Below are 20,473 nucleotides of genomic sequence, written 5' to 3' on the forward strand. Positions count from 1 at the left end.
CTGTAAGACAGGGTTAGACTAGATCATTTCTATTTCATTTCTAACATGCTGGATCAGAGACTAATAATTTATGTTCTAGATGGCAATACCAATTGGTCAAGTGTTATGTTACAGCCCAGCTCTATTAGATATTATATCAAGTATACGTACACATATTGTAAGGAGGATTTTTGTTATCCTTCTTAGTTTCTCAGGATCCATAATGTCCAGTTTCCAGTGTTTAATAATAACTCTCAGAATAGTCTCAAGGATCCTAGATAGTATCTGAGAATAGTTCCAAGGATTCTAGAGAGCAGTGTCCAGAATCATAGTGACAGACAGTCCTACTGAGGCTGTGTTGTGAAATAAGGGGTGGCATAATGGAATATTTACTACACTTACACAGAATGACAATAAGGCTAAAGTTCACTTGTGAGCTTAATGTTGACAAGAAGCCTTCTTTGTCTGTTGTCCTATAAAGCAAGTGGGCAACTGGTCAGTGAGTGGGGGAAAACCACAGGGAACCCTTGGGGGAATCTGTGTGTGCCTCAACTGGAGCCCACTGAGGTTTGAGGGAATTTAGGGGAGCACACGAGCTATGCTTGTCTCAACTGACCCCATCAAGATGCAGGGGTAGTTGCTCCCCCTTCTAACCAGCCCCTGCAAGGAGGGTGATTAGGGAATGCTGTAGGAGCTGGTTCTCCCACAACCCTCTGAGAAGACTAGATTAGAATACAGCTGATTATTAACCCATCCGAAGATGTCTGCCTGTCTGACCAGATCAAGAGTAAATCTGTTAGACGCTGGAGTCCCAAACCTCTAGTGCCTTCTGTGTGTCATCTGTGAAACACATATGTACATACATTATATAGGTATATAGGTGTACCCAGAGGGGAGGCGATGGAAGAACTGAGTTCAAGTTCTTCATTTAACGTGCAATAGCCATTTTTCTCAAGCCGCTTGGCTGCTAAGTGTGGCAGCTAGTTCCCAATGGGAGGTAGCATAATAGAGTAGAAAGAATACTTGGTCTAGAGTCAGAAGACCTGGGTTCCTATACTGCTTCTTATTACTATCTGCATGACCTTGGACAAGTCTGTTAGCCTTCTTGATTCAGTATCCTCATTGTTAAAATAGGGGCATTGGACCTGATGGCTGCTGAGCTGCCTCTAAGCTCCAGATCTAGGATCCTAGAATTGACAGTCTTCATCTACATGAGTGATGATGTTTCCACATCAGGATCTTTCCGTACCAATGAAATCCCAAGTCTAGACCCCGAAAGGAAAGTAGTGCATTCACACACTTCGTTGGAGAAGTAGCAGATATTGATTACAGCTTCCCTTTTCATTTTGACTTCTCTTATTGCTGGAAATCCAAAACAAACATGTTCATAGTTACAAGCATTGCTTGTCGCATCTTTATTTAGTATTTTGCCTTCATTCATGTTTTGCATAGTAATGACGAATGGCTCAGCGCAAGCAACATCTCTTGTAATATCTGGCTCGAGCCAGGACGTCATTACCAAAGTCACAATTGAGGTCTTGATTGCTTCTGACATATGCGATCCCTTTATTGTAGGCACAGAGTCCACCTAAAATAAACAAACGTGATTCACTATAGGACACGGCAAATATTTAGAAGGTTATTATTTCAGACTTACAAAGAGAATGCTAGACAGTTTCGAAAGGCACCTGGCCTCCATGAAATGGCTTAGATATTGGGACAACTGACTCAGTGACACTAAATTTGTCATTAAGCATTGCCTTGCTCTTACTTCGCTCTTTTCTTTTTGTCTTTGTGTGCCCTTTGCCTAAAATGCTATTTGCTCAATTGAATCAGTTCTTCAAAGATCTTTGATTTCATTCATGCCAGTACTCCCTCCACCTACACAATCCATAGCCTCCAACCCTTAGTAGACAGTCTTCATGAGTTTCTGTGGTCAAAAGCTTTGACTACCCATCTTCTCTGGCAAAACCTCTGAACTTAACCAGGCTGGATCTTGGATGACAGAGCATTGCTGAGATGGCACTGAAAGCTTTTCCTGCATTGTAGCCCTATTTAGAACTCCACACAGCAAAGTCTTCGTGAACACAGAGTAACTTTCCCATGATGATAGGACGTTCTGTCACGGGGGGAACATTGTTTGTATGAAATGACATGTACCTCTCAGATACTGGTCAGTGGTCCATGTTGGGAATCTCCTCTGAATTTCTTTGATTCTCATAGTCAGAACATCACTGATTTGTGTAATCTGTGGTTCGCTGGTCCAATAGGTAGGGATGTTCTGGGCACCACCAGCCTAGAAAAAAGGGAACAGAGAGAAGTCCATAATGGGCATTTTGCTTTTCCTATTCTTTTTCTTTTCTTCAGAATTCTCCTCCTACTTCTATTCTCAAACAGGGAAAAGACTGAAGTTTTAAGATTTCCACATGGGGGGGAATACTCACCATTGTGCCTCTTGCTTCTGAAATTAAATATAGCAGTAAAAAAAAAGGTTAGAACCAAAAGCCAAGGAAGGACGGAAGGAAACAAAAAAGCACCTACTATGCACTATACATTTTTGCTCATTTTTATATTTTAATTTTATTTAAAAATGAATATTAAAAATACTAAAGAATAAAATAAGTTCCAAAGAAATAATTCTCCCAGATTGACCAGCACAACTGGAACATTAGTTAGCCATAAGGGCTGAATTGATGGCTGCTGTGCTTATGATAACTTCCCTCACCTGACTGGCACCACTACCCCAGGAGGCTGGTTGGTGAGAGTTATGGGGGTCGACACAAAGAAAGTCATTAAAAGGTTAGTTAACTTTAAAATTAATAAATTTCATTTTTTGAAATTATTAAGCACATAGTAATGTTGAGGTCTATAGTTACTAGGATTCTGAAATTCTAGGGCAAGTGACACAGGGCCTACCTCAAATGAATGCCACTAGAGCCTTCTTTCAGCCAGAGATAAGGTTTATTAGAACACCAGCTGGGGTGGGCAAGATTTTAGAATCTGCCATATCTGTGATACTGGTATTAACAAGTGGGCCAGATTGAATCTGAGCATTGGTCAGACTTAAGGAATCTGAGCATTTGTATCACTAATGCAAGTGGGCCAGACTCTTAAGGAATCTGAGCAATTTAATGGGGGGCAAGATGGACCTTATATACAAAAAGACTGTGGGAAGGATCTAGGAGTGACAAAGTAGTCTGGGGTGACTGGGAGGTAACAGAGAAGGACCAGGAAGGCCTGGTGCCCCCCGGTGAACACCAGGGACCTGGGCCACATGGGAAAGTCCAGGGGCTTTTCCTTTTAGGGGTTCAGATGCCATCCCTAGCAGTAGTTAGGTATTCACAAAATAATGTACATTTTTAAGCATGTCTAATTGAGGTTTCTTGAATGAGGCCCTATTTGATTACAACAAAATTAATTTGGCCTTCCCTATCACTACGCTAGTTACTATAATAAGCACTTTACAAATACTATCTTATTTGATCCTCACAATAATTCTGTGAGATAAGTGCTATTATCCTCATTTTACAGTTGAGGAAATTGAGGCATACAGAGATTAAGTGACTTGCCCAAGGTCACATAGCTAGTAAGTGTTTGAGACTGGCTTTGAACTCGGGTCTTCCTGACTCCAAGCACAGTGCCTCCTGGCTGATTCTAGATAGTCCAAAATTATATAATCACACAAGCATGATACTTTTTTTTTTGGTTGTTGGCACAACCATACTCAGTGAACATGGCTGAAAAATTGCTTTTCATTCACAACTATAATTCTTTTCAAAGGATCTGAAGGTTGAACTTACCATAATCTATCAGCTTTGCCAGTCGGTGGAGGGAGAGGAGGAATAAGAATAGAAGGGAGAAAAAGAGAGGGAGGAAAAGCTGGAAGAGGAAAGGAGCAAGTCTGTGTTTCTTCCCAAAACGTCTTCTCAAGCCTGGAGAAAAGCCTGACTCTCATCTGACTTCACCGAGACAAGCTCATTCATTCCAGGAACACCCGACACTCATCAGTAGAATCTAACTCTACAAGGTACCTGGGAGCATTGTAAGAAGTCGTTCAAAAAGTTCAATGAAGGCCTGAATCTGCCTGACGGTTTATGAAAAAATAGACACGACTTATCTTCTCTATGTAGGGGTCCAGATTTGTAATTTCACCTTTAAGAAGCACCAGGAATGGAAAGTCCCTCCACTCATGCTGATCAGCAACCGTGTAATTTAGAATGTTAAGAGAGTTGCCTGGGGGCACTGAGAAGCCAAATAGCTTGTCCATGGGCACACAGCCAGCAGGCATCAGAAGTACGATTTTAAGCCAGATCATCTGGATTCCAGTGTCATCCCCACTCTCTGCTATACCACTTTGCTTCTTTTGTGAGGGAGAATACAAAAAATTATAGCAACAGTACCAAACTTTCTCGGTTTGGTCATTTTCCTTATACAACAATAGCCCAAGGAGGTATTTTAATTTTCTTAAACATTTTCTTTTCTTTTCTTTTCTTTTGCTACCATTCAGTTCAGGCAACACTTCTCATATATTTATGGGATTTTTTTTGGTTTTTGTTTTTTAGATTTTTCTTTTTGCTTTTTGGAGGGGGGAAGGTAGGGCAATTGGGGTTAAGTGACTTGCCCAAGGTCATATGGCTAGTTTTTGTGTTAAGTGTCTGAGGCCGAATTTGAACTCAGGTCCTCCTGACTCCAGGGCCGGTGCTCTATTCACTGCACCACCTAGCCACCCACTCTCCCCCTGTATATTTATGTTCAACCCTTCCATCTTCCTTACCTTTCTATGACTGTCAAAGGGGCCACCACTCTCCCCGTCACTCCATCTTGCAAACTTGGCATCGTCCTAGATCCCTCCCACCTCCCTCCATGTAGCCAATCTTGTGTTGACTCTTGTCATTTTGATCTTCATAACAAATGTTAAGTTGCCAAAGTGTGCTTCCTAAAGCCCAGATCTGACCGTGTCCTCCCTCTATGTAATGAACTCCAGTAGCCACCTGTCATCTCCAATGCAGCCCTATAACTTTTAACACCCTTCAAAATCTCGCCCTTTCCTGACCTTTCCAGTCCTTGCACACTTTACTTCTTCCAGTCCTTCTCTTCCTTTGTCCTCATGATCCTGTGAAACTGGCCTTTTGTTCTTCCTGAGCACGTCTCCACCTCCCTCTCAACTCTCTGCCTTCTCTCTGGCTATCTCCCGTGCCTGGAATGGTCTCCTTCCTCATCTCTGCCTCCTAATTTCCTTGGCTTCTTTTTAGACTCAATTTAAAATCTTACTTTCTTCAGGAGGCCTTTCCTGGTCCCTTCTTTATTCCTTCCCCTTGCTTATGCCCTCCCTCTGGGATGCCTTTCCATTTCCACTGCATTTATCTTAGATGTACAATTATCAATACCAGAAGGAGAGACTGAGGGCAGTATGTCCCAGGTAAGTCAAACTGCTATCATCACTTTGATCCCTATCTTCCTTCAGACGGCGATGGGGACAGTCCAGGACCCTGAACCCAAGAGTCTGAGGAAGAGTAAGGCCCCTCAAACTATCAGACTTACTTCCAGCCTAGCCCCATAGTCATCATTGAGCGGAGAAATCATTGTGGAGAAAGGGTCTGCATTCTCCAGCAGCAGCAACAACTGACCAACAACCATCAGCAAACAGATAAGCACAAGAGTCCTGGGAGTGGCAGCCCCCACCCCCAGCCAGACCCTTCCTCACAGCCATCATCCAGGGAAGCAACTCTGTGGAGAAGGGACCAGGCCTTCCCACCAAACGCAAACTGACTGACAGCCACAGGACAGGCAAGTCAGCCTGACAGAAGCAACAGGGCACCAAGGCAGGGAGAGAGGAGTCAGCATCAGCAAACGTGGCACCATGAAAAGAAATCTAAGATCCTTCTAAATGAAGCAGTGAAACAACCTGGCACTTTCCATCCTCCACCTACAGGTACACGGAAACGGTTGTATTTTTGTTTTAGTTGCTATGCAAAAGAGACGGTCCAATGCAGTAAAAAGATCTGGGTTCTCTTTGGCTCCTGCCCTTGTTAGCAGCCCAGTCATAGCCAAATCATTCTCGAAGCCTCAATGACTTCATCTGTAAAATGGGGCAATTAGTGCTTGCTCCACTGTCCTCACAGACTTGTGAGGAAAGTGATTGCAAACCTTAAATTGTCAGTTATTGTTATTGTTATTGTTGCTACAGCAGTAGTATAGTACCTGGACCAAAACATTTCCACTGGCTACATTCCCCCCACTGACAAGGACGTTGCCTCCGTATGACTCCCGGGACATGATACCAGCAATCACAGCAGGATCCACACAGTATTTTTGGCCAATCACCCTCAGTGTGGGCTGATATCTCTGGATATATGGCAAGTCCATTTCAGCGAGCCTTTCCGAAGCACGAACACCTAAAGAAAATTGGAAAGGAAGCGAAGTCTGAATATTTTGTGAAATATGGTTCTACAAAATGTACATCTCAAACTGGGACATTGCTACCAGATGACCTGACATCTCAGTCAGGGGTCTTGGGATTCGTGGGATCTTGATACACCATCTGAATTCCCATCTGACCTAGCGACATTAGCCTAAAGTATCCCTGGCCTCTCACATCCACCCTACCACTGACTTTCTTTTAGGTATTGTTTCTCCCAATTAGAATGCAATCTCCTTGAAAGCAGGGCCTGGCTTTCTTTTTCTATTTGTATCCCCAAAAAGTGGTTGGCAAGTAGTAAGCTTTTAATAAGTGTGTTGCTGTTGCTTTCATTCATCTGGGAATTCCCTACATAGATAAAGTCACAGATCTGATCCCTACCCCTTTCCAGTTTTCAAAGTGCTTTTACATAAATATTCTTCCAATCATTCTGAGAGGTCAGCCAAGTAATCATCATTAGCCCCATTCTACTTGTGATGAAACTGAGGCTCAGAGAAGCAAGTACAGAATTCAAGTCTCTTCATTTCTAATCTAGTGATTATTGATCGCACTATACCATTCCTGCCTCTCTTAGGAAGAATGAGAGGGATAATAGTTTGAAATCTGAAAACAAATATTTATTCATCTGATTAGTCAATCACTTAGCAGATGCATGAATTAGAGGCAGAAGATAAGGACCTTGGGGAGGGTGTGGCATGGAGGAAGGAATGATTTGCATGGTTTTCGAATTAGAGGAAGTTCTTTGTGAGAGGATCCATGTGGGTTATAAGGGAGAGCACTGGGCATAAAGAGATTGAAATCCTTCTGGAATTCTCCAGAAGGAGTGCTATGGGTTAGGAGCAAATCTGAGTTCTGCGGAGAGGAGCGGTGACATTGAACCTGGTCCATGAAGGTCCATGAAGCCACAGAATTGGAGCTGAAAAGAAGGAAGATAGGTCATGACCAATCTGTAAAGTGAACCTGATATTTAGGGACCTTTTTAAAGAGACAGAAAAAGAGGGGCAGCTAGGTGGCACGGTGAGTAGAGCACCGGCCCTGGAGTTGGGGGACCTGAGTTCAAATGTGACCTCAGACACTTGACACACTTACTAGCCCTGTGACTTTGGGCAAGTCACTTAACCCCAATTGCCCTCCAAAAACCCAAAAGAAGTAACAACAAAAAAAAGAGACAGAAAGAGAATCTAGAAAAGAGAAAATGTCTTCCTCATATGGTAAGTACCGTACCACAGTAATTCAGGCCTCTTTGTCTTCCGATTATGCATGAAGCTCCAGGGGTATCAATGTTTCTGACATTTCCATAGCATCCCCAATTAGCACTTTCTGCAGGGTCTGGAGGAAAAGAGAGATTTCCAAGTAAGCTTTCTAGCTAACATGGTTCAGAACAGCTTTGACCATGGCTGTGGCCACATAATAGAAAACACACTGGCGGTGAATTCTTGCTTCCTGCTTAGTCAAGTTTAGAAGGGAGATTCATTTTGTTCATGAACCATCACTAGTCTCTGGGAGGTGGGCTGTGAAACTATGCATGCCTTTCAGAATTCCTTTTCCATGATATGCTGCACGCAGACTAAGCATGGTGTCCCCCTAAAACTCGTCAAGAGTTGCCTTCTTGACGCATTTCACAGAGCTGAAGGGACCAAGGACTCAGGAAGAAGACACAGTTGGGGACCATCAGCTCTTGAGAAACTGATCTTTAATGTAAATGTAAAATGTAAAATGATTTCCAACTCATCTTGAATGCTAAAGCATCTCCCTTTCAAGCCCTGCTGGCTCAGTCTAGCCCGGGAAATGTTCAGATATGGTTTTGGAAGAGTGGAAAAGTAACTTTGTCTCAACTTAATTTTTCTCCCCTTTGTTCTTCTCTGGGAAATGTGTCCCTGCCAGCAAGATCAGCAAAGGACGTCTGTGTATATGGGGGGGGGGGGGGGTTGAAGAATTCAATTCTGTCTTTCATACGTTGAAATATGAGTTGTCCCCTCTTGGGGAAGTCTCACTTCATTCTGCCTGAGAAGTTTGCTTGCAGATAACTGCTGGCAGGTAATTACTGAAAGGAAGAGGCTTCTTCCTTGGGGAACGATCAGAACTAGACATAAATTATCTTCAGAATCTCTAATAATAATGAGCATTCACGTAGAACTTTAATGTTTACAAAGCACTTCACAAATAATATCTCATTTTATCCTCAGGTTTGTCAACCCTGGTGGCTCGGTACTGTTATCTTCCCCATTTTACAGATGAGGAAACGAGGCAGGCAGAGACTGTAACTTGTCCAGGGCCACACAACTGGGATTTAAACTCAGGATTTCCTAGTCCAGAGCCACATCCACTAAAATGCAAGACAACCATTTGTTCAGCTAGTATTTCAACTATTGGATTCCCTTTAAAATGACTTCTGGTGTTAGAATGAGCCTTGGACATCAGGATCAACCAAACAGGTCCCTTTGAAGCTTAGAAGTTCAGAGGAAGGGAAGGACATTTCCAGAGAGGATGACAAGGTCATTTCTGAGAGCGAGGCTAAAAGGAAAGGCTTTCTTTCCCGAGTTACAGGATAGCTAAAGAAAACTGAAGATCGCCTTTTTTGGTAAATTTTTTCTTTAACCGCACCTGTGATTTCATCAATGACTGTCCTCAGTGTTCATCAGCACCTTCTTTGAAAAAGGCTTGGAGAATTAGTCATTAAAATTGCCCTGTCACTCTTTTCATTTGGTTGAATTTTCTAGTTATTTGGGGCATTAATTGCAGTAATCTGTAATCAAATAAGTTGTCATGACCCAACAATGAATCCTTAGAAGACAATAGCTTACAGAAGAAAGAGCCCTCCTGGGGAAGTCTCACTTCATTCTGCCTGAGAAGTTGGCTTGCAGATAACTGCTGGCAGGTAATTACTGAAAGGAAGAGGCTTCTTCCTTGGGGAACTATCAGAACTGGACATAAATTATATTCAGAATCATTACTTTTGGAGGTAGAGGACCTGGATTCCAACCTTCACTCAGTCATTGCTTTCATGGCCTTAGGCAGGTACATAGCTTCTCTGGGTCTCAGTTTCCTCATCTATAAAATGAAGGGGGTTGGACTAGATGACGTCTGAGGTCCCTTCTAGCTCATATGCTTTCAGAGAGATGGGCTAGATAACTTAGTGTGTGTGTGCACCTGCATATGTGTGTGTGTGTGTGTGTTTGTAAGGCAATCAGGGTTAAGTGACTTGCCCAGGCTTACACAGATGTTGTGTCGAATGTCTGAGGTTGTATTTGAACTCAGGTCCTCCTGACTCAAGGGCCAGTGCCCCATCCACTGTACTACCTGGCCACCCTAGGACTAGATAACTTCTTAAGGTTACTTCCAGCTCTGAATCCTTGAAAAATATTTAGTATATTTCATATATTTGAATATATTTTAAAATGGAATTCTGGAAAATTCCTCCCAATCTTCACTCAAACTGACAGTTGTGAAAATGCTACTATTAATTTGAAAGGGAGGTATGAATTCCTTTTAGATCTATAATCTTTTGGATTAGGAGTTTACAGAGATGTACAGAGGTCCAGGAATGGAAAATACCTTTTTCCCTTTATTCTTTTTTTTGGGGGGGGGGGATTGGGTTAAGTGACTTGCTCAAGGTCACATGACTAGTTTTTTTTGTGTTAAGTGTCTGAGGCCAGATTTGAACTCCCTTTATTCTTATTGGTCAATATGTATGGAATTAACTCAGGTTCAATGACTGGTATAACACGCTCTTTTAAAAGTGTGTATCTTTCCAAGACAACCCCAAAGGACTAATGATGAAGCATTTTATCCACTCCCAAAGAATACTGATATTTTCTGAACACAGACTGTACCATGCTATTTTTTGCTCTCTTTCATTCTTTTTTTGAGTCTTCTTATACAAAATTTACTAATATGGAAATGTTTTACATCATTGCAAAAAAAAATGTATGTATCTTTTGTAAATAGAATGATAAGTAAATTCCCCGTAGCATACATTTAAATTCAGACCCCAAGCAATATTTTGCAAGTCTTCATTCTCAGACATGACCTTGTTAACCTATTTCCTTCCTTTTTCTGGGCTCCAGAGAGTAACAGGAACTGGATAGAGAGACAGGCCTGGAGTCAAGACTTGAGTTCTGGCCTCCAACATTTACTGTGTTATCTTTTTTTTTTTTTTAAAGCAATCGGGGTTAAATAACTTGCTCAAGGTTACACAGCCAGGTGTTTCTGGGTGGGTGCTAAGTGTCTGAGCCCGGATTCGATTCCCCAGGTCATCCTGACACTGGGGCTGGCGCTCTTACTCACTGAGCCACCTGGCCACCCCTATTGTGTTATCTTGAACAAGTTTTCACTTGTCTCCTATCTTCCTCAGTTTCCTTAACTATAAATTGGGGACCAATAATAGCTCTCACCTCCCAGGACTGTTGTGAGGGTCAAATGAGATATTTGTAAACCACTTAGCAAGTGCCTAGCACATAGTAGGAGCTTAATAAATGTTCTCTTCTCTTTCCTCCTTCTCTTCTTACACCTTAGTCCTAACCAGAATTTGTTAGAGGGAGGAACTAGAGGCTTTTAAAAAAAATCTGCCATTTCATGTTTTAGACGCTCCATTCACGTACCACCCACAGTCCCCCGTCTCCTCACCAACTCCAAGGACAAATAAATTGAGCAATGCCAAATGGAGAGAGAACTTACAAAGAAGGGCAGCAAAGCCCAGAAGCAGCCAGGGAAGAAGCATGTTGACAGTTCTTGTTCTTTAGGACCTGAAATGGTTTTGAGATAAATATTAGTTTGATATCAACAAATACCATAAAAATCTATAATGTTTCTATGGGAAAAGCAAAAATAGGAAGGACCAAATTTCCCCAGACCCCCAGTCAAGGGGAAAAAAAGAAATCATCTGAATTGTAACAGGGGAAAAAAGAATGAAAGTTAGTTCGAGAGGCTTTGATGTCCTTCAACATGCTTTAAAATGACCTTGCTCTCCCCTGGCTTGGAGTGGTTCAAGTAACCCTGAATTTCCCTGATACTTTTCAAGGTTCAGTCTCTTCTCAGTCATGTCCGATTCTCTGTGATCATCCCATTTGTGTTTGCTTGGCAAAGATACCGGAGTGGTTTGGCATTTCCTTCTCCAGTTCATCTTACAGAAGAGGAAACGCAAACAATCAGGGTTAAGTGACTTGCCCAGGGTCACACAGCTAGTGAAGTGTCTAAGTCAAATTTGAACTCAGGTCTTCCTGACTCCAGATCCAGCACTCTCTCCACTGTGTCCTCTAGCTTCCTTTCAGGAACAAACTTGTGAGCATTTCTTTTGTTCCTGAACCTTGAAAACCTAGAACATACTTTCTTTTCCTGAGCTGTTCTAGTCCTCTGCTCAAGCCTAAGGCCCAGAACTGACTGGAAAAGGCAAATTACTTGATCATTCCTTCCTTTTAACAGCCTCTTTTGTAACAAAAGATACACATGCAAAGGTAATTTTTTTTTATCGATGTAGATGTAGATGATTCTTTTTCTTTATTTTTTTTAGCATTTAAAAATTTTTTTGAGTTCCAAATTCTCTCCTTCTTCAACCCCATCCACTGAGAAGGCACAAAATCATGCAAAACCAATTTCCATATTGAAAGGTGATTCTTTTTTTTTTTTTTTTTTGCTTTTTGGAGAGCAATTGGGGTTAAGTGACTTCCCCAAGGCCACATTTGAACTCAGGTCCTCCTGACTCCAGGCCGGATGCTCTATTCACTGTGCCACCTAGCCGCCCCCAGACAGGTGATTCTTAATGTGAAAGATTTTCCCCCACATTTGGGATATTTTCGTTTTTCTTCCTTTTTTTAGGTAGACAGAAGCGCTATAACTTTAGAGTTGGAACTGAAGTCAGAGGCCATTTAGACCAGTCCCATAATTTTACAGTAAAAGACACTGAGGGCCAGCCCAGAAAAAGTGAATTGCCTTGCCTGAGGTCACTGAGACAGTAACTACCGAGGCTGCTGTTTGATCAACTCACTGCAAGGTACTGATTGACTCTGATTTATCACTACCCGACCCCCATGGCTTGAAAGGGATCCTGCCTGATTGTTCCTACCCCACTCATATCCAGTAAGGCCTAAGAGAAAATCCTCTCCTGCCTCCCATTTCCTAAGCTCCAGGTTCTCAGAACCAGCAGAGAGGATGAAACCAGGAGTGTTAACAGGTTGGACTGAGTGCTGACCTGGGGCCAAAAGAAGGCTTGGGGTTAGATCTGCCTCAGATACCAGTTGTGTGACCTTGGAAATCGCTTCGCATCAGTTTGCTTATCTATAAAATGGGGATAATAAAAGCAACTCACACAATTATTGTGGTGATCAAAAGGTATAGTGTATGTAAAGGGCTTTGCAGATTGTAAAGGGGCAAATAAATGTCAGTTATTACTATTACCATGACTGCTGTAGCCAACATAATATATAGAAAATCTACGCGGTAAAAGGCTGGATCGAGGGCATAGGGAGTCAGGCATAATTGTATTATGTATGCCTAGGAAGTTAAAAAAGAAAAAGGGAAAGCTCCTGAACCCAGGTCCTGAGAAGAAGCAGCTCCTATTTTTCGAGGAGGGAGGGGAGGCAACTGGGATTAAGTGACTTGCTCAAAGTCACACACAGCTAGTTAAGTATCTAGTGTCTGCGGCTGGATTTGAACTCGGGTCCTCCTGACTCCAGAGCTAGTACACTATTCACCTATTTGCTCCAGAATGGCAACATCTTTGAGGAAGCCTGATGCCACAGTAAGAAGAGTTGGGCCTGGGGTCAGGAAGACCTGAGTTCAAGTCCCATCTCAGATACTTGCTAGCTACATGACCCTGGGCAAATCACTTCACTTCTCTTGGCCTCCATTTCCTCATCTGTCAAATGGGGATGATGATTACATTTGTCCTATCCTGGGGTTTTTGTGAGAATTTAATGAAGTAATTTTTGTAAAGTACTTTACAAACTTTAAAGTGCTGTATAAATGCTAGCTGTTAAAATTATTATTTTACAGACTCTCACTGCAGGAAAAGACAAAGTGACACTTGCCAATTGGCAACCACGGTGTTCTGGACCCTTACCCCACAACACACAAACCTACCTCCTAATCACCGTCAAAAAGTACAAAAGTGCGAGTTCAGTAGAAAAATACCTGAAAACCCTTTTCACCTTGGCTTCGGGATATGTGAACGACTGCTTTCATGGACTCCTCTCTCACCCATCAACGCCACTTCATCTGCTCAGTTAACAATCAAACCCTTTCTTCCCTGTTACAGGATGAGCTCGCCCTCAGTTACCCCTCATTATAACATATCTTTATTAACCCTGTGCATTCCTCTAACACTTGACACCTTCAAAATGCTTTAAAAGTTATTCTCCTTAGTCATTCCTAATGAAAGAAGAAGTGCCTGAGAGACATTTAAGGATATATTGGGAAGAAAACTCATTTAAAACTTAAAACTTTATTGGAAAGAAGAAAAATGTTAGGAAGATAAATTTGCACCACTTTCTGTCTGCCAAGACGGAGGTAGAAGTCATTTCAGCAAATACTACAGCTTTTCTTTTACTCCACTGGTTAATGAAGATGGTCTAATTTTTCAGAAAAGAGGCCCACAATTAGTCTGGACACTGTGATATGGTTTGCCCTCTACGTAAAGGAAGCCGTAGCCACGGCTGGAACAGACTTATTCAGGCAGCAAACATCTATTTAGCAGTCACTGAGCATGTGATCCATACAAAACAGGAGAGCCTGCTGAAAGAAGAGAAATCACAAAGAGGGAGAGAGTCTGGGTACTAGAAAGGTTGACTTTCCTATTGAGATTGCGTCTTCATGGGGCCTTCCAGTAACCTTCTAAAAGGAACCTGCTAGAACTGCTTTCCCTCCATTCAAACAAGGCCACTTTATTGTCCTACCTCCAGCCTCGGTAAAAACAAAAAACAAACAAAAAAACTACTTCATGGAATCACTAGTGGGAGGTCTCTGGTAGCCCAGCTGTGGAGTTATTTATTCTATGAAGTAGAGAGCTATGTATCTGTGTGTATATCAGCATGTGTGTGTATATATACGGTATATAGGCTGTGGGATGCTGCAGTGATTGGGGCTATCTTTCTGCTAGCAAATATGGCATCTACTTCCACACTTAGGTGAAGACTGACTTACTGCTCCTACGCGATCCAGGATTCCCAAATATTTTCAGTGAATTCATTGAGTAAAATCTAATTTTGTTAGATTGGGCATCTGCTAAGAATAAAAAGGAAAAAAGAAAGGGAAAGAATTAAGGAAGGAGGGAGGGAAAGAAAGAGGGAAGGAAGATAAGGCACAAAAATGCTTAGCAGTACAATACCCTTTACTCAATTTTCCAGGTAGGTAAAAAATATCTGTCATAAGAAGTGATTATCCTAAGTGAAGATAATAATGGTGTATAATAACAATTAGGCAAGATATTTATTAAGATCTTTAATGATTGATCAGTTAATACACACCTACCTTCCTAATACAGACAGAGACAGAGAAAGAGATACACAGAGGGAAAAAGAGGCAGGGACGAGGGAGAAAGGGAGGACAGAGGGGGGAGAGGAAGAAAGGGGGAATGAAGAGGGAAAGATGAAGAGAAAGGGAAATGGAACGGGAGAGTGAGAGAGAGAGGGAGAGGGAGAAAGAGAGAGAGATTCTTTAAATGCTAAGGAGAGATAGCTATCAACCAACATATCAATGACCCCATCTCCCCATTCTCCTGGAGGGGAAAGTGAATAGCAATCAGCAGTACAGTATTGACAATAAGAGTAGAATAAACCACATAGGTTTTGGAAGAGACGTTAAAGGTTTCTATTCTAACATCCTAATTTTACAGATGAGGAAACTGAGGCACAAAAAAGTTAAACAGCTTACCTACAGCCAAGTAGGCATTAAGTAGCAGAGCTGGAATACAAACCTAGATCCTCTGGCTCTTTCCACAAGGCCATACTTGGATATTCATACAAAATATTGGCCAATTAATTCACACATTAATATTACCCCCCTCCCTTCATCTGTCTGGGGAAACCTTTAGTGGCTATCAAAGATGCTGTCATCTCCAGGGTTGAGAATAGACAGAATGATTTTTCTTGAAATATATCTTGTAGAGGGAAAGACTTCATATTCCTTCCTTAGCAGAATCTAAACTAATGCCATATTGTCCTAGGAAAAAAACAAATCAAGCTGACTCTGGTTAAGTGGCTTCTGAAGTTTGTTTATTTTGAGGGTGTGCTTTCTTCTGTCACCGTCATTATACAGGTATTGAGTATAGCTAAGTTTCTAGAGGTCCCAGCTCATCCTGGTCTCCCATCCCTGCCTCTACCTGTTCTGGAGAAAGTGAGTCCCTGTCATGACACCTTCCACTTGGGTTTGCTAATTAAGGAAATAGCAGCCATATGACTCACCCATCTTTGTATTCCTTCTTTAGCTCTTGTTTTCTCATTTAGTTTTTTTAATTAACATTTTTAATTTTTTCAATTATCAAAAATCTACCTTTTCCCCCCTCCCACCTCCTCCCATTGGGAAAAAAAGAAAAAACTCATTTAATAAATATGCATAATCTAGCAAAACAAGCTTCTGCACTGGCCATGTACAAGACATCTCATCTTTTTTCAAAAGAGCAAATTCCTTCAGTCTAACACTGATACTGCTATCAGCACACACATTTTTGTCCTCATTCTCCCATGTTGCACATATTCTCTCTCTCTCTCTCTCTCTCTCTCTCTCTCTCTCTCTCTCTCTCTCTCTCTCTCTCTCTCTCTCTCTCTCTCTCTCTCTCTCTCTGTCTCTCTCTCTCTCTGTCTCTCTCTGTCTCTCTCTGTCTCTCTCTCTCTGTCTCTCTCTCTCTCTCTCTCTCTCTTCCTCTCTCCCTTTCCCTTTCTCTTCATCTTTCCCTCTTCAAATCCCCCTTTCTTCCTCTCCCCCCTCTGTCCTCCCTTTCTCCCTCGCCCCTGCCTCTTTTTCTCTCTGTGTATCTCTTTCTCTGTCTCTGTCTGTATGTCTCTCTTTCCCTTCCTTTCCCTCTCCCTCTGCCTTCATCCTTCCCCTTCTCGCGTCCTTTCTTCCTCTCCCCCTCTGTTCTCCCTTTCTCCCTCGCCCCTGCTCCTTTTTCTCTCTATGTGTCTCTTTGTCTCTGTCTCTCTCTGTCTCTTTCTCCTGCTATTTCTGTCTGTCTCTCTCCTTTCCTTTCCCTCTCCCTCTCCTTTCATCCTCCCCCTTCTTGCCTCCTTTCTTCCTCTCCCCTCTGTCCTCCCTTTTTCCCTCTCTTCCCAGTCTCCTTTTCTTTCTCTTTCTCTCTATCTCTCATCTGCTCCCCGCCCCTCCAACACAGATTAAGTTCCATTTTTATTGCCATTTCCACACATAGGAAAGAAGCACACAGTCAACAATATTTTAGGACTCAGAATTTCCCTTGCAACAGCCCATAATTCCAATAGTTTTCATCTTTTCGTTTTCCCTATAATAGAGACCCGGTCACAAATGGCACATCAGCATCACCACACACAGGGTTCTTAGTCCTCAGTGAGTTCACACACCTCCTCCCACTCCTGCTTTGCCTTTAGACTCACCTGCCTTCAGCTAGTCTTTGTCCTGCTTTAAGATTGGCCATACACAAAGCCTCATTTATATATGCACAACCTGGGCTTCTCTCCTCCTCTTAAAAGTACTGACCTCATCCTACTGTGAGGAAATTTGTGGTAAAGTTTAATAAATCATAGTAATAATCATGATAATTAACAATACTTTGAACTTCCACAATGCCTTGTATTCAGTAATGGCACATATTATTTTGCAAACATTAACCAGTTAGGATCTTTGTGTCACTGCCAAAGGATAAGAGGCCTTTGTGAGTTTATTTTTGGATTCTGACATGTCTTTACATTTGTACAGGCTAGGGGATATATAGGGAGGGCAGCTAAGGTGCTACAGTGGATAGAGTACCCAGCCTGGAGTCAGGAAGACTCATCTTCCTGAGTTCAAATCTGACACTAGCTATGTGACCCTGGGCAAGTCACTTAACCCTATTTGCCTTGGTTTCCTCCTCTGTAAAATGAGCTAGAGAAGGAAATGGCAAACCATTCCAGTATCTTTGCTAAGAAAACCCCAAATGGGGTCAGGAAGTCGGACATGACTAAAACAATTGAACAGCAGCATTTTTGCCCGACTTTTAAGGAAAAGGGGGGTGGAATATGAGGGGTTGAGTTAAGTAGTGAAAGAATATGTGGGAAAAGTCAGTAGAGTCAGCACAAAGAATAGAGGTTAAGAAGTACGTAGGTAGTTGGTCTCCGTGAAAGCTATGATCAGATCTAGCAAGAGCTGGATTGTATCCATCTGAATTAAACTGGCCGAGTTCTCTGCTACCCCTAAAGAACAATCCCTGCATTCAAGACTCTATGAGCATTATGTCCTTCAGTAGGAGGTACAGGTTGTAAGTAACACAGTTGTATGTGATAGCCATGAGCTTCCTTTGCCAGGATCCTTCCAGAATATTTGGAAATGGACAAGAATATTTGTATTTTCAATGGAAAAGTAGATGTTCAATAAGATCAGTCAGTCAACAAGCATTTGTTTTCTGTCTTTTCTATGCCAGGCTCTGTGCTAAGCACTGGGGATACAGAGAAGGCAAAAGACAGTCCCTTCTCTCAAGAAACTCACAGTCTAGGGGGAGAGATAACACGTAAACAGCTACATACAAACAAATTGTATGCGATAAATTGGAAATTATTAACAAAAAGGAAGGCAGTCAATAAGCATTTAGTTAGTGCCTACTGTGTGCCAGGCCCAGAGCTAAGTGCTGAAGATACGAAGAAAGGTAAAGGTCAGTCCCTGCCTTTGCAGTGCTCATGATCTAATAAGGTATCAGAATTCAGGGGCATCGGGAAAGGCTTGCTGTAGAAGGTGATATTTCAGCTAGGAAAAACCAGGCACACCAGGAGGCAGAAATGAGGAGGGAGAGCATTCCAGGCACAGAGGCCAACCAGTGAAAGTGTCTGGGGTCAGGAGACGTAGTGTCTTGTGCAAGGATCAACAAGGTCAGTGTCACTGGATGAGAGAGCACATAGTGGTGAATGAGGTGTCAGGAGACAGCAAAGGGGGGAGAAGGCTGATTGTGAGTGGTTTTGAATAAGGTTAAGAGACAAGTAGTTCTAAAACCACAAAGGCACCCAGGGAAGGCTGTCCTGGATGTCTGTTTCCATAAGCAGGCACCTCTAGTTCTCAGGTCTCTGCTCAAGGTTTCTACGTGCTATGGAGAAGTGCTGGAACCATGAGGTTACAGGAAGATTGGAGAGTGCATTTGCTCAGCTTCAGAGCCCTGGAGATCTGGATTTGCCAAGACTTTGGATCATTCATGAAGGTGATGAAACAGGACTTAATAATAACTGACATTTATATGGTACTTTAAGGTTTACAAAGCATATTGCACTTAGTAACTCATTTGTTTCAAGACAATAAGCTGTTATTATCTCTATTTTACAGATAAGGAAACTGATACTCCAAGAGTGGTGATGCCCCCAAAGCAAAGTCCTATGGCTTCTCAGTGCCAGATTCAGGCTTCGCCCTCAGCTCCATCCTGGCTCCAAATTCACCTCTTTTCTTTGTATTGATTTCTTAACCATTGTGTGTGTGTGTGTGTGTGTGTGTGTGTGTGTGTGTGTGTGTGTGTGTGTGATGGAACCCTTTGGCAGTCTGACAAAGCCTAAGGATCCCTACTCAAAATAATATTTTAAATACATAAAATAAAATACATGAGCTTACAAAGAAAACCATTTATATTACACAGTTATCAAAATATTAAAAATGAATTCTCAGACCGCCCCTCCAAATCTCTTTGTGGACTCTAGGGCAAGGATCCTTCTAAAGATATGAGGTAGGAAATAAGCACCTACTATGGGCTAGACACTTGACAAAAATTTTCTTATTTGGTCTTCAAAATGACCCTGTGAGGTAGGTGCTATGATTATCCCCATTTTACAGCTAAGGAAATTGAGGCAGAGAGAGGTTAAGTGACTTGCCAGGATCACACAGCTCATGAGTGTTTGAGAGAAGATTTGAATTCAGGTTTTCCTGACCAAAGTTCCAGCATTTTATCCACTGGGCTATGTAGTTTTACCTGTCTCTTCATGAGCATGTCTTGGGTTTCCTCTTCACTGTCAATATCCAGGAGCAAAAGACTAGAAGGCGGAGGGGAGATATTATTTACTCTATCAAACTTGAGTTCCATTCTTCCACCTACTTTTTCCTCCAGGCTACTGCCTAATACTGCTTTTCCCAGGACTAGAAATCCGTATTTCTTTCTATCTCCTTCCAGTTAGCCAATGAACATTTATTAAACACCTACTATGTTATGTACTGGATACTGTGCTAAGTGTTGGGGATAAAAGAACCCCAAAAAGACATTCTCTGCTCTCAAGAAGCTCACAGTCTAATGGGATAGACAACACGCCAGCAATTATATAGCAACAAGATAGATCTAGTTTAAATTGGAAATAATCAAGAGAGGGAAAGTACTAGAATTATAGGGGATCAGTAAATGTTTCCTGCAGAAGGTGGGGTTTCACCTGAGACTTGAAGGAAGCCCTGTAAGACAGGAGGTAGAGATGATGAGAGAAAGCCCTCCAGTTGTGGAAAACAGCCAGTGAAAATACCCAGAGGGGGGCAGCCAGGAGGCACAGTGAGTAAGAGTGCCGGCCCCAGAGTTGGGAGACTAGGGATCAGTTCCGGCCTCAGATACTCAGCACCCACACAAAATAACTGGCTGTGTAACCTTGAGCAAGTTACTTAACCCCAATTGCTTTAAAAAAAAAAAAAGGAAAGAGAATGCCCAGAGGACATCGAGCTACCAATGCTACATGGGAGCTGTCCATCTGGCATCTCTTGCTCTCACTGCATGACTGACCCATTCCCTTTTTCTGGTAATAAATGTATTTGATAATATCTATGACATGTCCATTTATCAACAATTTTCCTTGATAATAAGTTGCAGCTCATTAGATGTGCATGCATTTCTCTATTGCCCTTTGGATAACATGGAAATTTGATTCCTCAAAGAGTGTGGTATTCTATGATTCATAGCCACCACTCTAT

General features: G+C 42.2%; 1 protein-coding gene across 1 annotated transcript in view; it reads right to left on the reverse strand.

Annotated features, from left to right (window-relative positions):
• Nucleotides 1-1,397: 1,397 nt before the first annotated feature.
• The window catches only part of LYG1 (lysozyme g1), a 59,594-nt gene continuing 40,518 nt past the window's right edge, over nucleotides 1,398-20,473 (reverse strand). The window contains exons 2-6 of the mRNA XM_069073077.1: nucleotides 11,075-11,142; nucleotides 7,622-7,726; nucleotides 6,181-6,374; nucleotides 2,140-2,275; nucleotides 1,398-1,567 (exon numbers count right to left, since the gene is read on the reverse strand). Of these exons, the coding sequence (XP_068929178.1) occupies nucleotides 1,446-1,567; nucleotides 2,140-2,275; nucleotides 6,181-6,374; nucleotides 7,622-7,726; nucleotides 11,075-11,117 (600 nt within the window). The 5' untranslated portion in view covers nucleotides 11,118-11,142 and the 3' untranslated portion in view covers nucleotides 1,398-1,445. The remainder of the gene's footprint in view (nucleotides 1,568-2,139; nucleotides 2,276-6,180; nucleotides 6,375-7,621; nucleotides 7,727-11,074; nucleotides 11,143-20,473) is intronic.

This window comes from Petaurus breviceps, unplaced genomic scaffold (assembly GCF_028583685.1).
Source record: "Petaurus breviceps papuanus isolate PSGF00001 unplaced genomic scaffold, PetGlider_PUasm1.0 90849, whole genome shotgun sequence".
Taxonomy (NCBI): Eukaryota; Metazoa; Chordata; class Mammalia; order Diprotodontia; family Petauridae; genus Petaurus; species Petaurus breviceps.